Raw genomic sequence first — 16,896 nt, forward strand, 5'->3', positions numbered from 1 at the left:
CTTCCGTCGATTTTTGTACTACGGCTAGCTAGGATGTATAGGACCTCAGTGCCACCGGCTAAAAAAGTGGCGTCCGGTATACGGACGCCTAAAGCAGGTGGACGCCAGTTTAAATGCATTTTCGCCTTCAGTGGACGGCCAATTGTTTGCGGGATAAATATATATATATATATATATATATATATATATATATATATATATATATATATATATATATATATATTAAAATATAAAATAACAGTTTTTGAAGGGATTTGGGACCTTGAAATAATAATATATTGACCCAGGGAGGATTATTCAATCAAATCAAATCAAAATCAAATCAAAATAAAGTCAACAGGTATTAACTCGGACGGACGGACGGCCAATAGCTGTATACGGACGCCCAATAGCTGTATACAGATGCCTAATAGCTGCATACTGACGCTGAATCAAAACAAAAAAAAAAACAGAAATCATTATAAAAAAATATTCAAGTAGGCTTTAACAAGCGCCTATGAATCGTCATTTTACAATTAAGTGAAGCTACCACCGGTTCGGAAAGAAGATTCTACCGAGAAGAACCGGCAAGAAACTAAGTAGTTACTCTTTTTCAACATTTAAAAAAAAAACAAAGTCATGTTAGTTAATACAATTATATAAATTAATATATTCTGCTTGGAAGTCAACAGCTCCACGCTTTTTTATCATCTATAAAATCTTGTATCGAATAATATGCTTTTTCTACCAATGTATTTTTTACAAACGATTTGAATTTACTAAACAGCATAGTTAAAAATTTCTGCGGAATTTTATTATAGAAACGGATACCTTGCCCCAAGAAGGATTTATTGACTTTGCGGAGTCGGAAACTTGGCGTTATAAGCTTATCCTCGTCTATTAAGCTTATTATCGTCCTAGCTCAAAGACGAAGCTACGGTCGGAAGCTTGCATGTCATAAACACATTTATAATAAGAACAAATGTACTATAACTTTTTTCATCAAATAGAAAACTCTATCGAGCTTTGTACAAGTTTATTTTGCATTTCGGTATTTTAAAGGAATGCGAAAATATGGCGGCTGTATATCTTGTCTCTTTTAGCTTTTGTTCTATTCTTAGCACAAGATTAAGGTTAAGTTCGAAAGTAACATACAAGTTTTGTTAGTACATAAGTTGCTATTGCAATATTAATTTATATGCAATTAATTATTATAACACATTGCATGTCCCTATTCATTTTTAAATTATCATTTTTTGTAGTTTAATATTCCTTGGATCTCGTGTGTAAGGTACACTATAATAAGCAAAACAAAGGTTGTATAGTACAGGTCCTTAAATATATACAAATATGAATTCAAAGAATTACTGTGTAAATCTTGGCCGCGTGGAATGGTGGCAAGAATGCTAAAATCAAAATTAAACTTTATTCAAGTGAGCTTACAAGCACTCTTGAATCGTCATTTAACAATTAAGTGAAGCTACCACCGATTCGGAAAGTAGATTCTACCGAGAAGAAACGGCAAGAAACTCAGTAGTTAATCTTTTTCAATATTAAAAAAAATACAGTCATGATAGTAAATACAATTATTTAAATTACTATATCTTGCCTGGAAATCAACAGGTATTAATTCCACGCCTTTTTATCATCTACAAAATCTGGTATCGAATAATACGCCTTTTTTACTAATGTATTTTTTATAAACGATTTGAATTTATGAGTCGGCAAAGTTAAAAATGTCTGCGGAATTTTATTATAGAAACGGATGCTAGCAGCATTTCCCCGTTGAATTGCAATTTCGATCCTCTGGGCAAAAAAGGAAACAGCCCTCCTATCAATCAGGCGATATGTTATACTTTAAGGAGGCTTTTGCACTTCTATCCAGGGCCAAGTGCTTTGACAGCAAATGGGACAAATTAATTCGACAGAAGACACGATTTTTTTGATCAAATCTTTCATCTAGCAATAATGGCACATCGGATTAACCCCATTGGTTGAGATATTGCCTCAGAGCAAAGTTAGTATTTATGACAAGTCACTGTATTTCTTGTGTTATCATCAATTATTAACTGAAATAACGAGGAAATTACTCATTTTTGTGATTTATGATGTCGTTATTTGTACTATTAATTATAATTAATATATATACTTTATGTGCCAGGAAAAATATTGTAATGGAAGCCGATAAAAACAAGCTTTAGAAATTTATAGCTTTTGGTGGATCCAAGTCTTTCCGCAGGCTGCACTGCAATGTAAGAAGCAAAATATTTCAAGTACTGAAAGTTAATATGAGGAATAAAAAAGAATAGTATAGCATAGTATCTAATTAAAAATATAACTTGCAATAAAATCTAATTGAAGTTACAACATTGTTACTTATATGATTGATTTAATATCAATCAAATTTATCATTTTGTTTTTAGTTGATACCTGGTAGACAAGCAGAGAATTATTTATTATCAAGTATATTAATATTTTTAATGGACATTAATATATATTAATATTAAATATTATGATTAAAAACACAAAAAAATTTTGAAAAAATATTTTAGTTTTGTGATAATTATTAAAAATATTACAGATCTTTTAATGATAAAAATAAATTATATTCAATTATCCTCCCATACATCACAGACATTCAGAAATATTTGTACAAATGCCAGCAGCGCGTTGATGTCTTTAATAGGGAATATACTCCTTATGATCTAAAAGCGCGCACGATTGGAATTATTTTTACAAGTAAGACAAAAAGATCAAAAACGTAACTGTGAATTAAGTTAGAAAAGTTAATATTTGTATATTAAGTCAAAAACTTTCAAAGCCACAACTAAAGTCTGACAGTTGAAGAACAAATAAAAATATATAACAATCATTATGTCCAACGATCATTAAACTAAACCATACACAACAGAAGAACATCTAAGTTAAAAAAATCACGCAAACGACCTTATCCCAATTTCCCTCTCGATGGGCATTAGACCTCTCCATTTACATAACGAATGTGAAGGTTGACTTTCTTTGGCGGGGAGGGTTCTTGCCTCTACCTCACTCGACAGTGCAGTTTCCCGCGCGCGCGACCGCGCTTGTGTAGTGACAGGTGACAGTTGACAGTTAATTTTTTTAAATCCAGACAGCAAATTTTGGATAGCATGAGGCTAATTTTTTGGGTACGTTTAAATTTTTTTTTATTTTTATTTATATGTATAACTCCTCGGTGAAAGTTCGTACATAATTCATATTTAGGATTTATTGGAGTTTGTTAATCGATTTCTCATTTTTTTTTTATTTAAATTTATTCAAAAGATATTTTACATATTAAAAAAATATTTCTATTATATACACAAAATATTACTGGTTGTAATTTTTTAATAATTTTCTTTTGAATAATATTTGATTTACGATAAAAAATAATAAGTTAGACATGAGGCATATATTTTATTTCAAAATTATTCTAGTTTTGAATGAAACTTAAATTTTACGTGGTAGTAGTTAATTTCGAAAGAAAACTTACCATTGCATAAATATGAGTAACATTTGCAGTACAAATTATCGACAATTAATCGTTATTCAATATCAACACATCCTTTCTATATTGCGTAAAAGCCTTAAACAAGAGGAAGTGTGTCAGACAACGCGACGTGGAATTCGCGAGCGGAACTTGACTTTTAAGACAATTACCAGTGTTAGCGAAATGCTATGCTAGCTACAAGCTATACTATAAAAAAACTTTTTGTTTAACAATGATATTTTATAGTCATTATAATTTTTCTATCGAAAAATATGTTCTCAATGATCAAATATAGTAACAAATGCAACAATAATTTATCAATAGTAAAAAGGCTAGTTCAATATTATGAGGTCTTAAAAACGATTTATAGTGAGCGTTTAAATAAATATTCACTTGATATTATTGTAGGTTTTACTGGACGATGTCTTTAAAACAACCTGCTGCAACGTTTTCTCTTGTTTGTTCAGAACTGCTGCTTGCATATAAATGTCTTATTTTTATGAGAAAATATGAGATTTTACTCAAAATACGATTATACTTTGATAAATTTAAAAATCGAACTATAATGTGTTACGAAGATTTGCAGCTCGCTTTCTACTTCCAAGTGAAATTAAAGCTAACCGCATCGATGTTCTTAATTCAAAAAACTCTATATCCAATAAATTAAAAAAATAAATTTAAAAGAGGTGTTATTAGTAATTAATTAAAAAAACAAAGGAATATATTTCGTGTATCGTTTTCTAAAACTATTATAACCCATTCAGACAACGTTTTAGGTCATCTAAACGGGGTCGTTGGCCATTAATATTCGCAAGAGAAATTAGAATGTGACCCACTGTATCGGTAAAGGGAGACATGGTGTACGATACAGAGGTTACATTAATTTAACGAGCTATCAGCACCAAAATTTAAATCTATTACAGTAATTGTATTATTTAATCGATTAGTATCGAATATCAGATATTTTCGTTTAAAAATCTTATTGAATTCGAAAATGCAAAGTCGGAACGTTCCTATTTAATATATTAATGCTGTATTTAAAAATAGAGACAAAAAGATCGCTTTATTGTGAAGGCTTCTATATTGAAATAAAATCTAATTTACAATTAAAAATACCTATTGTAATACTTGTATTAAACTAATAAACTAAACAAAAAAATACAAAGGTTTAAGTTTTAGCGTATATTAGGATTATTACAGCTCTACTAATACATTTTTTTTAAATCGTCTTAGTAGTTAAAGAGACTATTCCCAAAATAAAAATATAAACTTATTTTTTTTATGATATAACATAGCACAGATCATACAAAATTCAGCATAATATTAATATTATTAAATAAAACCCCAAATATATTTTTCATATCTACAGACATTAGTAACTCAATGTACATATATATGTACATAGTAACATATTCTCAAATAAATAATATTGCACTCACTTTTATAAAGGCAGATGATAACATTATTTTTAATTCATTAATTGTTTTTTAATTGCAAACATTCACATAAAGATGTTTAAATTAATTTTTGTTACATAAAACTTCGTTATTTTCTTGCGAAGCAACTTAAATGTTTGTATTAATATTTATGAGACACATTAAGTAAGATCGTGATGAGCTCTCAACATGGAATTAAAGTTTTTTTTTTTTTATAGTTTGATGTTTGGATCCAAACATCAAAATCTAGTAGTACTAGAAGTAACTTTTACTACAAGGTTTCCCTTGATGTAGTGTAGTCTAGTTTACACGGGACATAACATCTTAGTTCCCAAGGTTGGTGATTAAGAAATATTATAAATGTGGAAGTAACTCTATCTGTCTGTCTGTCGCTATTTGTGTTTAAATTAGGTATGAAGTCACTGAAAGGAAGTCACTCCAAAAAAGGACATAGGCTATTTTTTCCCTAACACATGACAACTAAAAACTGAATATTTCTTACTGCGCTAATATCTATAAGCTATGATGACCAGTTACCACCAAGTGACTTGAATATCCATCCTCCTGACTATATCATAAGAAGGACTATCAAAAGCAAAACCGAAATTGAATCGGCGTTATAGATCAAAGCAAAGATAGTCTAGATCTTTATACATTAGTATATATTTAACTAAACTATTCACAACTCCACTAATGCATATCAATAAAAATAACGATAAAAATAAAAAAAAATTGTGGTAAAATAGAGTTAAAATAGCGTCATTAGCTATCGCTATTCTACCGCAAAACGTCAATAGCATGTGTGCGATGCTCGGTTTGAGGTTCGACTCGTGAGTGAACCAGTTTAATGACAGGTACAAGGGACGTTACGTCACAGATCCTGTGGTTTGCCGCTCATTAAGTCTTAAACATAGCTTTTACTTCCTATCGTGCCAATGTTATGGTCAGAGAACTGAGTGAAGAAAGTCGTATGTCACTGTTTTGCTATTTAAATTTCAATTCAATACTTATAATATAAGTGCTCTAATCAAACTCAAAATATAAGTACTGTTGATATGTTTCATGATCAATTAAATATAAAGTTAGGTATAATACAAGCACGTCGAAAATTCAAAGATATATCATAAATTATAATAGAGTATTTTTTGTATGAATCTGATTGACTATTATTTTACTTTTACTTTATTGCATAATGTAGAAATGACATAAGGATTACAGAACTAAATATTAAATAATGGTATATTCAAAAATGGTACAGCCATCTGATTGTTTACAGCGATCTAAGAGATAACCTTTGGTGAAAGAAGTTTGGTAATACAACGGTAAACGAAATCGTATTGAGATAAAAATACTACAGTATACAGTAATTAATAAAATGACAATAAAAGAAACCTATCTTAGTAATATTATAAATTAAAATGTTTTGATAATAGTCCTTTTTTTTGGAATAATATTTATAACACCTGTATATCACAAAAGCGAAGCCGCTAGCTTAAACTAGTAATAATTAGATATTTACGTCTATTCTCATATAGGTTTAATTTTGAATTATTATTATGTAATGTGAAGTAAGAACAACAGTCATTACAAAGAAAGAGGTATTATATTATATGAATGGAACCATTTTGTTTCACTTAAATCATTAGTAACCATTTTGGTGGTCTCTCAAACTCGTTTTACAGCCAAACCCAAACATTATAATTATACTCTCACACATAATTACATACATAGTCGTTCTAATGTAGAGATACCCGGTCAGTCATGGCATTTCTCAAGGGAGACTGCCTATTAACGCACAGTCATCTTCAAATAGATACAACCGCTGACACAAAACAAATAGCCTATATATGGTCTGATTTCTCGTACCATGCTGGCAGAGTTATGTAACTCTGTTTATTTTATTGAAGATTAAATCATTGTTGACATTTGTATCTAGATCAGACTCGCTCATCAGATATTTAAAACACCGGTAGAATATTGTATTGCTGTAATATAATGTAATTAATATGATATTTTGTAATAAAATCGGTCGATATTCATGTCGACATTCTATACATACATCTGTCTTAAACGAGAATACAGCATTTGTCAATAATCCGAGCGCTCTCTTTGTGCCCCATAATTTCCCTTCAGATTTTTGTTAGGGGTTGGGACGACAGCCAGTACGTTACTTGCACTCTACCGCTTATTTTGCTTAAAACAGATACACAAATGAATACTAAACTCAGAGCAGATGATGACATAGGCTACTGTGTCGTGTGATAGATCTGCGAGCTATAACGCGACCTTTAGAACCAAATGTTTCATCCAGCTGACAAATCGTAAATTTCCTAACTAAGGCCTCCTCTCCTTTGAGGAGAAGGCTTGGAACATATTCCTATCTCGGATATACGCTCAAGTTATCAGTAACGCTGGTTGCAATTTATTTTAATAGCCAATACAGATTATATCAAGCTTACGGGAATGTTCTCAATGTCTCGAAATCGGATCATATACCAGATGAACAGCTTTTAAGGCGTCCGGTGAAAGCGGATATTATCATAAAAACGTCAATAGGCGGGGCTGAGGGTGACATTCTAGTCACATCTGCGATTATTAGTTTATATTTTATCGCTGCTACTTTAGATATTATATGTTTATATTAATAACTAGCTGTGCCCGTGACTTCGTTCATGTTTTATTTTAACAAAAATGAGTCTCTTGTAACCTAAGTTACTTCTTGTTAAATTAGCTTTCTGCTAGTGAAAGTCATATCAATATCGGTTCCAGATGTTAGCAGAAACAAACAGACATACGAAAATTGTAAAAAATATTCAATTGTTATAAGTACCATTGTACACATACATACGCATTATGTAAAAAGTGTTTATTTTTATATTACAAATAGAAGCTCCAATTTGATTACCCGTGTAGATCATTAGAAAATATGATTAATAATAAAGATATTAACCGTGGTTTGGAGCTAGACATAATTTTTAAACGCAATGTTAGATGTGCTATTGATAATCCTGGTGGTAGTGAGCCAACATTGCTTATAGACATTGGCGCTGTAATATCACCAACGTGCCAATAACTGGAACCAAGATGCTATGACACTTGTGTATGTAGGTACAGTGGCTTACTCATCCACCAATAACGAAACACAACGATGAACAAACGATCAATTATTATTTACGAAATCGTGGATCTCAAAATAAAACCACATATAATATGAGGTACTCGATTATATTATACAGATAATAAAAATCGAATTATTTTAACTGTATAGATTTACATGTTACATGTTTGTTGATCTTTTGCAGAATACTGACGATGACAGACGTTCTTTATTTTATTCTTGCAAATGCTTTGAGCGTTCCTTATTTTTTTTTTAATAATGAGTAATAATTTGCTGTAATCATTAAAAACTATTATTTTATATATTACTATGTCTATATAGTTTTTGACAGGTTTATCAAATTCAAATCTAAAATAAGGGTATAAATTATACAAAAAAAATAGACAAAAAATACTCGGGTGAGTGGATCCACTCCGGATGAAGGTACTCAGATAGTATTTTTTTTAAATGATGAGATCAAAATATTACCTTAACCATTTTTTGTGCCACAGGAAATCATCCTACCACCGACTTACTTTACTTACTTGACAACGCATAGGGAGAACCCAACAAGATTTCTTATCATAAACTTGGGACATATTTTATGATATTATTCAAACGAATATTTTAGTCAAACTGGTCAATATATTCCTTAGTTTATGGCTTAGAAGTAATCAAAATGCACTACCAATTTGCTTCATTATATTTATTATAAGGTTAACATTTTATTACAACACACTTCTACATAAAAATAAACTTCTAATAATAAATGCCTTGAAATGATTTCCTGTTGAAGAGCGAGGTAAGATTTGAATTGATTTTTGAATTTAGAATGAAGTAGGAGTATTCTGTGAGAAGAAACTCGAAACTCACCTCACAACCCTGTCGTGAAACGTCATATATGACGTTTACTATACGAGTACTAGTATTTTTTTTTTTATGGCATAGGTAGCAAACGATCAGGAGGCTCACCTGATGGAAAGTGACTACCACCGCCCATGGACATCTGCAACACCAGTATTCGTATCAAAATGATCAGTAAACATGTGTTTAGTACTTAGTAGGATTGCTTAGAATACTATCGAAATCTGTTACGATTGAGCCATCTCGATTCTCGGACGATTTCGGTTCTAAACAAAACGAACTATTCATTCAAATATTCAAGAGCAAGTTCAAACACAAAGGGTCGATTACAACGCTCGGTTAACCGGCCTTGACTGACAAATAGGGCTGTCACATTTCTGTTAATTATAGAAGCAATTAAATACAAATTATTGAATTAAAAAAATTGTAATTTAACATTATAAAATAATATTTTGAATATATGTATAACATAACAAACGTATGATATGAATGATATTAACAAACAAAAATATTTTAAATACAATTTTTTTAATGTATATGTTATCGCGATGAAACGTTACTTGATATTTAATTATTATACTCAAAATTAGAAGATATTTTATATCTAAAGTAGGAGGAAATAGATACATACAAATTAGGTGAAAAAAGCGAATTACTTGCATTACTTTTTAACTAATTATTAAAACAATTAAGCCCGTTATTTGTATACATTCAACATTTTGACAGCCCTGGCTTTAAGTGGAGCAACGATGGATAAGTTTCCGATTGCACGTAACGCTAATTTAACGGTGCGCTGACTGTCACTAACCCAGTCCCACTTATTGAAGAAATAACACTTTTCTTTATGATCGTACTAGTTTACTGCACGCTTTATCAATGAAATCGTTTTTGTGACACGAAAATAACATAGTTGTAAAATTGTTGATATAACTTTTTTACAAGGTTTCTATTGAGGACATTTAGAAGAACAGCCTGTGTATATTTCACTGCTGGAATTTCTCTGCCTTTAAGAAGGTTTGAAGCTTATTCCGTGTCATTGAAATTAAACACACACATGTTTTTCTTTGAGATTAATTGTAAACACAAATTACATGGAAATTCAGGGGTGCTTTTAACAGCGGAATTTAAACCCAGGCCAAGCACCACCGAATTTCGAAAATTGACGTAAAATGTATCCTTAAATAATTCAGAACATATAAATTATACTTTAGGTACTAATTTACAAAATGTACTTCGAATTAATATCTTATATGTTTATGAAAATAACCTTTTACAATTACCTCACTGATTGTAAATATTTTTTGGCGGGTTAACACTAATTTCCCCCTTTCTGTTTTCAAAGATTTGCCATTCAAAAGAAGAAGACAAAACATAATTAAACTAATCACTCCTAATATATTGTAAAGAATACGTGTGAATAAATTAAAAGAAAATAATTGCTGTTTTTAAACACGAGTGTCATGACTAACAACTATAAAGATTCATTACTCGATTCTTTTACAACATGGCGCTTAAACTTCAACGCGCCTTAAAAAGGCATTGTCTATTTTCTATGGTATGTTTATTCTGAATAAAATATTCACTAGACCATGCGAACTGACTACAATGTAAGAATTATTCAAAACTCGTCAGTTAGTGCTGCTATGGAAAGTTTAAAGTGTTTATATGTATATTCATATATAGATCTTTTGTTTATTTGAAGAATACTTTTTTTCGTTATGTTATGCAAAATTAATTGACCAATTTTTTTTTTCTTTTTAAGAATTTCGTCTAAAGATTGTGACTATCCAGCCTAATTTTCTCTAAAAATTTTTTACAATCCTTTGCCAATGCTTACTAATAAAATATATTTTATCAATTATTTTTCTATAATTTTATAACCTGAAAATTACAATTTGATATAAAAAAACTATGTCCGTTGTTTGAAAACTATATGTTATTTGCTTTCATTAAAAAGTAAAACGACTAACCTTTAACATTTCCATAAAATAAAGAAAAGAAAACATGAAAGTTGTAATGTGTGCTTCGTATATTAAAAAAAAGTAATTACATTTCTAAACGGATATCCTGTTATTTATTACATTGTAGATTATTTTATTACATGTTAATAATAATAATTAATAGTTTCATATTAATGTATTAAATTTACATATTTTTTCGTAGGTAGGCTAACTGGTGGAAATTGGTGATCTTCGTCCTTAAGCTAATAAAGCTGTAAAAATATTTACAAATGCTTACATAAATTAGTTAAAAATATACTACAATACACTGTTAATTATATGTATGTATAAGTAATTAAATGGCTGTACGATAAATATTCCAAACAGACTTCACAATACAATAAAATCTTTAAGAAAAACAGTCATATTGATCCATACTCTTCAAAAATTATAAACCAACAAAATTATTCTATCACGACCGACGTAATAGTCCCACGGCCTTCCGTGAAAGTCCATTCATATACACATCACACGTAATTGCAAATTAAGTAAGAAAAAAACAAACAATTCACTACCTTAACACCTACGTAATAAGAACTATAGATACAACTTTTACTTTTTCATCTGAACCGCTAACAAGCATGGCATACTCACTTTCGTGGCTGTTTAATTGTTTGCTGTGACGATGTTGAGGCTGTATTGTATAATGGTTACGTTTTGTATTTGTTTTCGGATAAACAGTAATCAATGTTATAGGTTTAACTATTGTGTACTGTGTGTCATTTATAACTGACGTACTAATTGGCTAATTAAAAGTATAGTACGACACAACTTAGATGTAGCATCGGCAAAATACGTAAAACCAAACACATCCGAGTTAAGTACAGTATCCCAAGTTATCAGTATTTATTTCTGATGTGAATATGATCTTTATACAAACGTAATAACTTGTAATATCATATGACCTAATATACACGTCGATTTACAAGCTTTCTCGGTTTGAACTGACGCGAGAATCGAAGCGACGAATAGCATCGAATGGGAGCTATTTCTATTGGTTGTATAAATCGACAGTAATCGGTTTTATTGAATTTGCCGATGCTACATCTAAGCTGTGTCGTACTATAATAATTTGAATTTGATTTAAAAATAATTTTCTTGAATCATTTTGCATTTAAAACACGACATTGAGACATGAAACAAAAAGAAATATTTCCCCGCTGGAGTGCGGCATGTGATATGCCAAGTCCAAGAACAAGGATGGAAAAACACGCTCCGACCTCTGCTTGTCATTTTGCATATGCCATCACTGTATCTAGATTGCGGTTGTCAATTTCCACGTTTCTCAATACACAGTCTCCATCCGAGAACTCAGTGACAGTCTACCCAATGGGGTAGACTAGGTTGGTAATCAGCGCTGCAGCAGATGTGACGGATCCAAGCCATTTCAGCTTACCATTTCTCTCTTCCTAATAGACAAATTTATAACTTAAAAATAAATGGAAATTTATGCTCATATTTACTATGATGGGCATTTTATTATAAATGTGAAAGTTTTAATATGTTTGACATTCAATAACGTTCGACTAGGTGGGATCAAATACTTTAAATAAGTTTGTATATAAGTCGAACACATGGACCCTGCCATCTTATTATTATGATTTTATTTTTTATATTATTTAAATGCAAAAAAGTTTTGGTCGCGAGATGAACGGTTTCATATCAAATACACAATTTATAAGACAAAGAAAAATAGAAAATATATCTTAGATTTAATTTGACATATAGAATGTAAAGTCAGAGTAAGAAAACCTTCGTCAGTTTTCAAATTAATTCCTTCATCAAGTCTTAAACTCTTATTACATTTTGAATCTAAACATCAAATCATTGCGACGCAATATGTCATTCTCGATCGGTAAAACAGATTACCGCTCATAACAGAGCTCATAACATAACTGAGCACACGAAAATAGATCTTAAGGTGACGAACCTTTTCTTACCCCGACCGTACTTACTGTACTTATCGGTTTATTCAAATTCTCACTTAAGCTTAACTGTGGAGATACAAAAAAGAAACCAATAAATTCAACCTTTATTTATATGTATTTAGTATTTTTATCACAGATAATTATCAATTATTAACTTGGTGGTAGGGCTTAGTGCAAGCCCGTCTGGGTAAGTACCCATCAGTATTAGTATTCTACCGCCAAACAATAGTGCTCAGTCTTGTTGTGTTCCGGTTTGAAGGGTGAGTGAGCCAGTGTAACTACAGGCACAAGGGACATAACAGCTTAGTTCCCAAGTTTGGTGGCGCATTGACGATGTAAGGAATAGTTAATATTTCTTACAGCGTCATTGTCTGTGGGTGATGGTGACCACTTACCATCAGGTGGCCCATATACTCGTCCGCCAACTAATACCATAAAAAAAGTATTGGGAAAGTTAAATGAACTTCGTATTATGTTAATATGCTTAAATTATATTTAGCTTATTTTATATATTACTTTGTAATCTTTTCCTTTTAAAACCATAATAACTTTTAAATCTCTGGTTTTAGAAGATTTTAAAAATGTAATCTTATTAGGTACCTAATGCCGTCTTGAGTCTATGAAATAATTCGAGGCAGTTTTATCACATTTGTTGGGAATAGAAAGTCGTTTCAAGCATATTAATGTCAAATATTAATATGGTAATAAAACATGAATATTATAGTCGTTTAAAGGACAACTAAAATGTAAATTGTGTCATAAAAAAAAGATTAAGATTGAAGTAGTTAATGAAATTCGAATTTTAATAATGGCCGAGATGAATGTTGTTTAAAATATCTCACAAAAGCGTGACGGACACGCATTAATTTCGAGTTCCGTGGCAGATTAAAATGCTTTCGTTCCACACTTTTTTTTAATGACGTTGAGAAGGCAAAGGAGCATATGTATACTTCTATCACTCGATTGGTCAGAACTAATAATTAGTTTATATATTCTAAGCTATAACATATTTTTAAATCATAAATCATAATGTTCCTGCAAAAGAGCTTATTTTATATGGGGTAGTATTAAAATAACTATTTTAAAATTGTTGTTCGTTTCCTCAATTTCATTTATTTTTCATTGAATTAAAGTCTCCGTTTAATAGATATGCTACCTTTTCATTTATTTATCTAATGAAATTTGAAAAAGATTGAAAAAGAATGAATGACAATTAAATTAAAAAAAATGAACAAAAAATGGGTTTGGATGCGTAGTTTTTTCCTAGTTCCTAGTGTTCGAAATTAAAAAAAAATTTATTTGTTCGAAAATAAAAGACAGAAGGAACTTTAATTAATAGCTTACTGGAGCGTTTCTTTTTTTTTATTCGAATCAGAGATTTTGTTTATACCTTGCCTGTCAATATGATATTTAATACATTCTTTTTTCAAATGTAATTAATTCATTTGAGAAAAACATTTGTATTTCGATTCATTACTACGTATACATCTCCTGCGTCATCTTTCAATAACGATTCGATTTCAATCCTTACATAACACTGATTATAATCATCAATACTGTAATAGGGCTTGTCTTTAATGACACGTGTGGTGTAATCGATTCCAATACAAATTATATTCTAGTGTTGACTATTCCATATTAAATAACGGGAAACTATACAGATAATAAATATTTTAATTAATCTTTTATGAGTAAATATAGCAGGTTAGCTGGGTGTAAAATTAAATTTTTAGATTTATTATATACTAAATTTATTTGGGATCAGTTTCTCATTTCTAAGGCATTAAATTCTAGATAGTAGTTCTGGATATTAACCGGAACAAACAAACAGACAGACAAAAGTGGTAACAAATGTTACTTTGGTATGTGTACCGTGCATACATACTATTTTAATAATATGTAAAAACAGACACTCCAATTTTATTATATGTATAGATTATGAGTCAACATAAATAATTATGTAAGCATAGGTTTCTTATATTTTATCTAAGATAAGAGATAACATCGATTGCATACAATTATAAACGTTTGTGAGTATGTATTACTCAATGGCCGAAAACGCTTTGTGGATAAAACAAATGTAACACAGTGGAGGTCGTTGTTTGTTATCTCAACGCTCTTTATGTTTTAAATGATTAATTTATGTGTATAATCAATATCGCTGATAGACCAAGGCAAAGTATAACATAACAACAACTGCAGCCTGTAAATTTCTAAGCTAAGGCCTCCTCTCCCTTGGAGGAGAAGGTTTGGAACATATTCCACCACTCTGTTCCAATGCGGTTTGGTGGAATACACATGTGGCAGAATTTCTATGAAATTAGACACATGCAGGTTTACTCACGATGTTTTCCTACACCGCCGAGCGCGAGATGAATTTATAAACACAAATTAAGCACATGAATGTATTCAGTGGCGTTTGCCTGGATTTGAAACCGCAGTCGTCGGTTATGGTGCGCGCGTTCTAACCACTGGTCTATCTCTTCTCTTATTTATAACATAATATATCGCACACAATTGTACAGTTGGGATAAGAAAAGATTCGACACCTTAAGATTTTCGTGTGCTCAATATTAGCGATTATCTGCTTTACTGATCGAGAATGACATATTGCGTCGCAATAATTTGATGTTAGATTCAAAAAGTCCTAAGATTTTAAGACTGGATAAAGGAATTAATTTGCAAACTGTTGAAGGTTTTCTTACTCTGACTGTACATATAAGTATCAACATTGTAAAATAAAATATATAATAAATTCACGCAAACACAACATAAAAGTGTACGAATTACGTACCGATAATCGATAATATTTATTTTTTATCTGTAATGTTGCCATCAATAACTCATTTGCAAGAGCAATACCCATAACCCATATAAATACTATTTCAGCTTCCACCAGAAATATTATTTATGTAAAGGAGGTTAATAACACATAATATCATTTGACCGACTTTATTGTATTCGATTTTAAAATCGATTTCCGCGTAGCGATTATGCATATCACACTTTTTATCGATTAAATATTAGATACAAAAGAAGTTTTTATATTTTCTCATTTATTCAAATTTAGAAGAGAAACTTATTTTTAATTTGTAGATCGATTTTTGTGAGTTTCTAATTTCATTAACTTAATGGTATACTTCTTAATTTCTGACTGTATTATTTATATGTTATAAATTAGTCAGTATGTATTGTCACGATGTTTTCTTTCACCGCCGAGCTGTGAGCCCAGTGAGTCGAGATGGCCCAGCGGTTAGAAGGCGTGCATCTTAACCGATGAATGCGGGTTCAAACCCAGGCAAGCACTGCTGATTCTTGTGCTTAATTTGTCTTTATAATTCGTCTCATGATCAGCGGTGGAGGAATACATCATGAGGAAACCTGCATGTGACAAATTTCATAGAAATTCTGCCACATGTGTATTCCACCAACCCGCTTTGCAACAGCGTGGTGGAACATGTTCCAAACCTCAAAGGAAGAGGAGGCCTTTAGCCCACCAGTGGGAATTTACAGACTGTTGTTGTTGTTGTTGTTGAATATTTAGTGGTGCTTGCCTGGGCAACCAGCAATGATCGGTTAAGAATTCCCCAACCCGCATTGGATCAGTGTGGTGTAATATGCTTCTAGCCTCTTCCTCAAAGGAGGTCTTTGCCCAGCGTTTGGAAATTTACAGGCTGTTGTTGTTGATAATCTTTAATAAGAGATACGCAGGTGAGAACGTGATGAGATTAATTTATTCCTTCATATACATTTCTACATTATAGATGTGTCTATGTTAAACGTAAAAAAAGTACAATATAGTAATTTCTCTAGCAAATGAAGTTATTTTAAAACGCGTCGCGTCCCGCCTCTTCATTGCGATTCGAGCTTTCTACGACATTCCGGGCCAACGAGTCCGGTGTTCTTTTGGAGCGAGAGTGAAACGGCGGTTACGCACTCTGTCGACTCCGATATAGATTCGAAATGTATATTTTTAGACCATGTTATCTATTTCGCATATAACATTTTTTTGACGTTCAATACCAAACATATATAAGTCTTAAGAATACCTCTAACTAGTTAAAAAGAAGTATGAAATATATTT

At 31.0% G+C, this 16,896-nt stretch overlaps 1 protein-coding gene across 1 annotated transcript in view; it reads left to right on the top strand.

Moving 5' to 3' along the window:
- The first annotated feature begins 3,012 nt into the window (after positions 1 to 3,012).
- The window catches only part of LOC124537470 (myb-like protein AA), a 30,328-nt gene continuing 16,444 nt past the window's right edge, over positions 3,013 to 16,896 (top strand). The window contains exon 1 of the mRNA XM_047114328.1: positions 3,013 to 3,146. Coding sequence (XP_046970284.1) covers positions 3,129 to 3,146 — 18 coding nt within the window. The 5' untranslated portion in view covers positions 3,013 to 3,128. The remainder of the gene's footprint in view (positions 3,147 to 16,896) is intronic.

Source organism: Vanessa cardui, chromosome 18, assembly GCF_905220365.1.
Source record: "Vanessa cardui chromosome 18, ilVanCard2.1, whole genome shotgun sequence".
Classification (NCBI taxonomy): domain Eukaryota; kingdom Metazoa; phylum Arthropoda; class Insecta; order Lepidoptera; family Nymphalidae; genus Vanessa; species Vanessa cardui.